The following is an 8,287-nucleotide window of genomic DNA, read 5'->3' on the forward strand; positions in this document are numbered from 1 at the left end:
AAACTTTATACACGCTCTGTGAGTCTGTGGCCTACCCTACTGGAAAGAAGCAATGATACCTTGTGATATCTAACTGAAAGCAGATTATTTCATTAAACAGGAAGTAATAAATATGAAAGCAAAAATAGTCCTCCGAAGGGCACCATGTTATTTGTCCAATAAAGGAGAAAGAAAATCCCCAAGCTATAATTTGGTCCTGCTCAGTCGTAATATAGCACAACTTTTTAAAAACAATTCAGTGATGCAATGCACAAAATAGGTTTACAATTAGTAATTATTTTTAGATGAGGCACATTTCATCAAGATTCTGTCATTTCCATTTCATCATGTATGAAAGCGTCATGCACAAGCATACAGATGTTCGCATCTGTCTGGTGTGAATATTTTTCATCAGCCCATAGTTGATGAATGCTTACCATGTTTGTGTTATAGATTCTCTGCCAACAGACCCCGTGCAGCAGCAGTACAACTTCTGGCTGAGCTTAGTCGACAAGCTCGGGGTGAAGGCCTTTGTGGACCTGACGCTCTCGCCGTCCGTCAGACAAGGAACACAGCATCTTTTACGCATCACAGGACTCGGTAAGACAAGGAGATGGAGAAGCCGATTAGAGTTTAGTATTCACTCTGCTATTGTTTTTTTCTTTGACTTCAAGGCGGCATGAAGCCCAACACTCTGATCTTGGGTTTTTATGACAGCTGCACCCCCGAGGACTTCTTTCTCCAAGATACCGCTTTTTGTGGTACATCAGCAGGACAAGGCACAGAAGGCGAGTATAATTTCGGGGTTGACCTGCCTTCATTACAGGCCCATTTCCCTCCCGTCCGACACGTCGAGAGCCCTCGCTGGCTCTCCCCTGAAGAGTACGTGGGGATCATTTCCGACGCCATCAAGATGAACAAAAACGTGTGCCTCGGCCGATATTTTTTCCACTTGGAGGGAGAAGGGAAGCAGAGCAAAGTGGACGGCTCGGAGCGGACCATCGACGTGTGGCCTCTCAACCTGCTGCAGCCGGGCTGTCAAGATTATCAGGATGTGTGCAGCCTCTTTTTGCTTCAGATGGCCTGCGTGCTCAACATGTCCAGCAAGTGGCGCCACGCCAGAATGAGGATCTTCCTAAACGTGGAGACGGAGTCCAGCGACCAGGGATGGGTGGTAAACGAAGAGACCTTTCGAGAGTTGCTAAAGAAGCTTCGGATCCGAGCGTCCATCAAGATTGTACCGTGGGACTCGGTGGTGCAACACCACATTGTGACGGGTACTGAGGGTGCTGAGGAACAGAGCCACGCCCTGTCTGACCACTTCCTGTCTGCGGTGAACTCTATGTTGATGGAACACAGTTCTCAGGCCGCTGTTCGCTTCCTCTATTTACCGCGGCCGCCCGCTCATCACAGCCATTCCCAGACGTACTTGGCCCAGCTGGAAGCGGTGACCAGCGGTTTGGGTCCTACGCTTCTCATCCATGGCGTCACCCCGGTGACGTACACGGATCTTTAAGTCATTTCTGACTGCTTATGTACTGTATAAAAAGCACTGGTTACACATGAATGCAATTTTAACAAAGCTTGCACTCAACAGATACTTCATTTGATACATCTAATGAGGTCCAACACAAGTGATGGATTAAAAATTCAGCCTTTACAAAATAATAATGCTCTGTTTTCATTGACATTGTGAGAGCGGTTGAGTATTATATGTTGTAATATGTTTATTCTGGATGAAGTAAACGTATTGTTTAGTGCATGTCCATCTAATGAAGTGTCTGGTGAATATGTGACACTACTTTACATTCTAAGCTGTGTGTTACTGTCAGCCAAGTGTAAATACACACTTATTTCACATTCTCGTAGGATTTGTTCCTACCTTCATGCACTGGAACAGCTTTGGTGATTAAAACAATGTTTACTGGCAGAACGTATAGAACAGTCAACTTAGTATTCAGGTTGACTGTTTTCAAAAGCCTTAAAAACAAAACCACAATTTTGACCAACACGTGTCCTTTAAATATAGAAATCTCACATTTTCAGGGATGTCATTAAGAATTTTGCAATATTTAAAAGACAATATTATAATGGCACATTGTCTGTTTTAATGGTGTTGTTTTTTTGCAGGATCAAGTCATATTTTTGCAGCTGAATTGTTTGAATTCATCAACGTGACCTCAAATGAGGGGAGTGTTTTAAATATTTTCACAAGAATTGGGAACAATTCTGACGGTGTTGACTTCCTGGATGTTGCTTGCGTTGTTTTGCTTGGTGGTACATTCTAATTCAGCCGTAGATGAGACCAGGACCAATGATGGATCAAATTAGGTCAAGATTGTAAAACAAAGTGTAAGGTTACTCAGTTTTTCTTTCACCTGTACAATGTAGCCAATACAATTTCTGAGTGTGTTTTCTGTTGTGTTTACCACTGCATGTTACCTCACTACAAACAGGAAATTGCCTCAAAAAAGAAAAAAGGCAGCAGCTAACAAACGTGACTCAGCTTTACTTCGCTCTCTTTTTTTGTAGCTGTTGATGGAAATGGTCATCATGTATCTACATTAAAGTATTTACTGGAGATCTACAGCATTCTGGTGTTTGTCACAGGAATACTAAATGTAAGGTACACTGCACAATCTAAGACGATCAACCAAGAGCTTTGTCAAAAACATCAGCCTTTACTTGCAAAGGCAATGTTTTTCCGACGTCATAAACTCATTCACATCCATCCATCAAGTTTCTATTCGGCTTTTTCTCATAAGCAATTGTCACTCAAATACACACCCATTGGCAATGTAGAGACTTCAAAGTTAGCATATATGTTTTTACAAGGAGAGACCCAGGACCGACTGTTCGGCAAATGTGCTAATCACACTCCTATGCGGCCTGCTAACATACTGAAAAAATTAAAACTGCAACCGCAATGAACTAATTGTCTATCAAGAATGAGATCTAATTTTGTCAAGGCAGATTTTATGATAAAGCTCGTAAAGTGGATCTCATTAGTTGATGCTGTGGCCAGTGAGTGTATGTGTACAATAATCTTCGTGTGTTGAACTGAGTTAAAATACAATACAACTATTTATATAGCACATTTCACAACAGCTGGAGCTCAAATCTTAAGTGTTATATGATATTGTCACCACAGTATCTGTCTTTGTAATTATAGTACTGTTTCATACAGAATAATTTCGACAAAACTACAAAATACTGCTATACAAATTCCTGCAATATTACATAAAAACATGCTTCTCCACTTTAATGTGGGATGCAATCTGAAACAAGAATTAAAAACGTGTGCTTCTGATTAGTGGCCGGGCCGATTATCAGGGCTGATATTTGGCATTTTGCCGATTATCTGCATCAGCCTTTTTTTTTTTTTTTTTTCTTTCTTTCTTTTTTTTTTTTTAACTTTCAAGCCAGTAAAATAAAAGCTGGGCTATTTTGGCTCGTTGCAGCAAGCTTCTCGCTCTGCTGTGCTGGTGGCCCTGCCTGCGGAAGCAGATTGGCCCACCCGCAACACCATCTGATTGGTTCCTTGTGCAGTGGGTGGCAGCAAATCTGCAGTAAGCGCCCTGTTTGCTTTTTCAGCTCGAGTCAGATGCACTACGGGACGCTACAGGCAACCGACTTTGCCGAAATTTTAATAATGTCAGTTTACTACAACTCATGACTAAAAGAAAACAATTTGCTGTCGTAAAATTTAAAGAGATGTTTGTTTTCATTGAATTATAAAAAATGCAGCTGAGCCTGGGAGTTCCATGCACTTTTTGTTAGACTTTTAAAACTAAGTTGACTATTTTCCAAGATCCCAAAAAGCTGTAACATGTTGTAAATCGCTAAAGTTGTTTAACATGTGCTTAAAGGTAATTAAACTAAGTCAAGTTTTGAAGTTGCTCTTTTGTAAAATTTTGACACCATTTTTTGCCCCTTTTCAACAAATGAATATTGGCTTCAAATATCGGTTATCGGCCTCCATGACTACTAATAATCAGTGTCTGTATCTGCCCTGAAAAAAGCTAATTGATCTATCACTACTTTTGATAGAAGACGTTCACCTTCATCAAGTGTGAACAAGACACTACTGTAAAATAACTCATTACTCACATGTAAAAATGCTCTTTATTATTGCAACCCATTTACTGTATGTACTGAACACTGTTGAAGAAGAAAACAAAATGAGTCAAACCCCCTTTTGCCAATAAATTGGGTGCGTTATTAATGATTAAGAAACTAGCTTACAGTTTACACTCACTAGACAGTGTCGCTACAAAAACAGTTGCGGATATATGGTTTCATCCATTGTAAAGTGCAGACAAGAGTGCATTGGTTATTCCTTCATGAATCTGTATGAACACCCTTGCACATTCCTCTTCGGACTCTCCTCCGTTGTGCTGTGCCGTGCAACTTCGCCACAAGGAACGAGGACATTCGCAGGCAGTTGGGCATGAGTACGCCAATGGCAAAGCTCTGAAACACAACAGTGAATGTTTTTGCGCGGCTTATTGTGTGTTAGAGATGATGATGATGATGATGACCTGTAGAGCGTGTAACAGACAGCCGCTGGTGTAGCTGGAGTAACCGACTGTGTTCAAGGCCTCTCGGGCAAAAGCTGCAGCACTCTTCACGCAGCCGCTGCTTTTCATTTTATTCATGTTGGTGGAGACCAGGAAGGGTGCGACACACTGAGGAAACGAGATGAGTTTCCGTTATCTACTGAAATCTTGTACAAGCTGAAGTTCCTCATATAGTAGTTCCCATGCTTATTCCTAAATCACGGATTCACCCGTTCGTATATATTCTTCTGGTGCTGAATATATTGAAGTAAGATGAAGGGTTTCATTCAGAAAAAAATATATATTCTTTGCGGCCATCTTGTCACATTTTGTTGCCAGGGAACCATGCGCAAGTTATTTGAGGCGCATGTTCCAAAAAGAAAGTAGTTATGCCTTCATCTTTTGGCATCTTGGTGCCAAGGAACTGTGTTTAACTGAGTTGAAGACCTTCATTGAGATAAAGAAGTGCATTGCCACGCTCTTGTGGTATCGTGGTGCTAAGTAAGTTAGTTGAGGAGCTTTGTTTCGACAAAAGTTGTGTTTTTCCACCATCTTGTGGCACCAATTATGATAAACATGCAAAAAGCAAATATAAAACATTTTGGCTCAATTACATTGGAGGACAGAATGTTTGTTGCGTTAGGTCTGACAACAGCTTTTTGGGTGCGAAACCCCAATTTTTTTCTATCATATCAAGTTTTTGAGCGATAGCATCCCCCTTTTCTTACAAAATCTGAAATAAATGGGTAGGTATGTAAATGAAACACTAAGATGGAATAGTTAAAAAAAGACAGCATAAAGTAAACTTACAAAAGTTGCCCATTACAAGGTTTAAGCAAAAACCAGCACTAATCATTTTAATTCCTACTATACCAATTTCTTGTTTGCAGATTTTGATAGTACTGACCTTTTGGGAGCTGTACACACCTCTCTCCAATCTCTCAATTGTGACTGCACAAATTGCCATGTAGCTGTAGATGAGTCCAAACAAAATGAGCTCTTCTTACTACAGTAGCTAATCAGTGAAATTTAGCTTATCTGGAGGGTAAAGATGTGGAGAAAAAAACTTGTCATGCTAGAAAAAAAAAACGTCTGCAATTTGGGAATCAGCATGCCAATTTGGGATTAATCATCATAAAAATCTCACTTTTTTTCCCCAACCTGTTCTTCATGTTTACTGGCGGATTTTTGTTATTCACGGCACTCCTTAGCCTATTGTAGTTTGTGGTGCAATGAGTTTTCCGACATCAGTCTTTAGGAAGCATAAAGAGCGCTCTGCAAGTGAATGTGATTTTTTTTTTTAAACGTGTTTTTAAAAGTGTCACTTTGTTTACCTGGACCGTAATCCCTTCTGCCTTGTACTCAGCATGCAGACACTGAGAGAAATACATCACAAACGCCTGCAATAAATCCAAATCACAGAAGGGTTTGAAAGAGCAAAACAAACACATGAAAGTGAAAGTTGATGGCACACTTGAATGACAATGGACTATACCTTGGTGGCAGAGTAAAGTGCCAGCAGAGGCTGTGGATGGATTCCCATTTGCGAGGAGATATTGATGATCAATCCTGTCCTTCTGTAGTGGGCGTGAGAGGCAACCGTGAAATGATTGGTAATCCAGCAGTAAATTCTATTAATCGTGTGACATCATCATTAGCATACCGTTCAAGCATGCCAGGCAGAACTAATCTTGTCGTCTGAGAGACGAGGGGAAAAAGAAATCTACTGTAAAGTGCAGATAAGCCCATCATGACTCATGTTATCATCACATGATCTTACTTGAGCAACAGACAACGTGTTACAGTCGAGGACCTCTGTGATTTTCTGGTATTGAGAAATACATGGGAGAGAAACGGGGTGTCAACAACAACTGGGATGTGATCCACAAGTAACGGAAGTGTTTGAATGCATTAAAAACAGACCTTTTCAGCATCAGGAATTTCAAGGAATGTGGCAAAATCGTCAGAGTAGGACATCGCCACATTGTTAACTGTGTAACAGATATTAACAAGCAGATTGACCATTTATTATTGTTTCTTGGTTTGTTCTGGTGTAAAACTATCGACTGACAAAATTATTTTGTATTAGATTTGAACAATTAATGAAATTCAATTCCACAAGCGGCACGCAATTAGATTATTTTTTTAAATCGTTCTGACTTAATTGAGGCCCTGAAGTATCATGTAAAAATACTTAGGCTTATTCCATTTAACATTTCATCTTTGTTGAACCACATTTATATCGGGAAAAGTCTAAAAAAAAAAAAAAAAACAATACCAACAATATTTCCAACGAATTTAATTTTTAAATTTGTCTTAATACATTTCTCAAAGCATGTTCTATTAGGATCTACTATCCTAACCCCAAGACAAGGAGTTTGTACTAAACAACAAATTAGCCACATAGTGTGATGAAGCAAGGTGCCACTTACAGTGTGGTCGCCAGTTGCCCATCCCTGCTACACTTAAATACAACATTTGAGTCCTTGTATACTCTCTAGCCTGCCTCTCTAAATTTATCACCTGTTCTCGACACGCACACACACGCACACACCCCCCCCCCCACCCACGCACACACACACACACACACACGCACACACCAATGGAACTAAAAGTCTTGTGTTGCTAGGCAACAAGCATCCGCCTCTCAAAGCCCCCTTTCACTGGAGAGAAATGCCCCCCCCCGCCGCGCACACTCTTAACATTTTTTTGAGTCACTCTTGCTTTTGGCAAATGTACTCAGTCTGTCAGGTAATGCTAATGCTACGCTAACGGTAAATGACCGCTGCTTTGTGTTATAACTGACAGCAACACTTCAATATTAATAATTCTAATTTCATATATGATGTCATCACAATCCCATTCCCTTGTCTGCTTACCCAAAATTCCAATCTCCAGACCTTGTAGTTGCTTGGCTATAAAAGGGTAAATATCATGGCCGTGCGTGAAGTCCACTCGGATGGTGTGAGTCTTTCGACCATACTGTCCCTCTGAAGGAGAAAAAAACAATGAGTTTTTACGTTTGTTATGAGAGAAATAATTTGGATTTGAAGAATGTCATGTCCGTGCTCTTTGTTGTTATTTTGCTCACCGATCTCTTTGGTCACCTGTCGAAGTTTCTCAGCACATCGGCTTACTAAAACGACATCCAGGCCTCTTTGAGCCAGCTGAAGGAGAGAACACACACGCATAATTAAATCAAATACGAACCGTCAGTGTCTACTTGGATTGAAAAATAAAAATAATAATCAAGGATTTTTGCAGCATTTTCAAAGCCTCACCTCCATGGCATATGCTTTACCGATGCCAGATGTGGCTCCTGTGACAACTGTGGGAACAATGAAGAGAGAAGTTTTTCAACTCTATCATAGCTAGCAAAACCTTTCTGTCCTTTTTTTAGATGATTTTAATGACAGGAACTACTGCATTGTCTAATTGAGTATTTTTCTTACCTTACAAGAGAAGAAAGACAAACAGAGAGGTTGCTCACTATACAGTGTATTTTGGTTGAACTCGGACACTCAATGTAACAAAAGTTTCAATAAATTCTACAATCAAAAATGAAATTGAATTTGAACTTTACCTGCCCACTGCCCATAAGTCCTTAAATCCACTTGCCAAAACCAAGATAAAATAAACTCTCTGAATCCGGAGTAACATTTCCAGGCTGCTTTTATCGTGTAGAAAACTAATGTGAATCCACCAATAACGACCAGTGCATCAGTCAAAGACATTTTTGCACAGTCAAC

The 8,287-nt window shown here is 40.3% G+C and overlaps 2 protein-coding genes across 2 annotated transcripts in view; one reads left to right on the forward strand and one right to left on the reverse strand.

Annotated features, from left to right (window-relative positions):
* The window catches only part of slc12a9 (solute carrier family 12 member 9), a 20,703-nt gene extending 18,143 nt beyond the window's left edge, over positions 1–2,560 (forward strand). The window contains exons 13-14 of the mRNA XM_088279946.1: positions 433–579; positions 654–2,560. Of these exons, the coding sequence (XP_088136072.1) occupies positions 433–579; positions 654–1,495 (989 nt within the window). The 3' untranslated portion in view covers positions 1,496–2,560. The remainder of the gene's footprint in view (positions 1–432; positions 580–653) is intronic.
* Positions 2,561–4,107: 1,547 nt separating this feature from the next.
* Positions 4,108–8,287, reverse strand: hsd20b2 (hydroxysteroid (20-beta) dehydrogenase 2). Its single transcript, XM_088279810.1, is given in 11 exon segments — positions 4,108–4,452; positions 4,521–4,667; positions 5,873–5,949; positions 5,952–6,115; positions 6,202–6,236; positions 6,319–6,363; positions 6,462–6,529; positions 7,418–7,528; positions 7,630–7,705; positions 7,820–7,866; positions 8,122–8,287. Coding segments are annotated over 11 exon segments (1,053 nt in total). The 5' UTR covers positions 8,273–8,287; the 3' UTR covers positions 4,108–4,320.

This window comes from Idiotropiscis lumnitzeri, chromosome 17 (assembly GCF_059441095.1).
Source record: "Idiotropiscis lumnitzeri isolate Australia: NSW breed Sydney's pygmy pipehorse chromosome 17, RoL_Ilum_1.0, whole genome shotgun sequence".
Classification (NCBI taxonomy): domain Eukaryota; kingdom Metazoa; phylum Chordata; class Actinopteri; order Syngnathiformes; family Syngnathidae; genus Idiotropiscis; species Idiotropiscis lumnitzeri.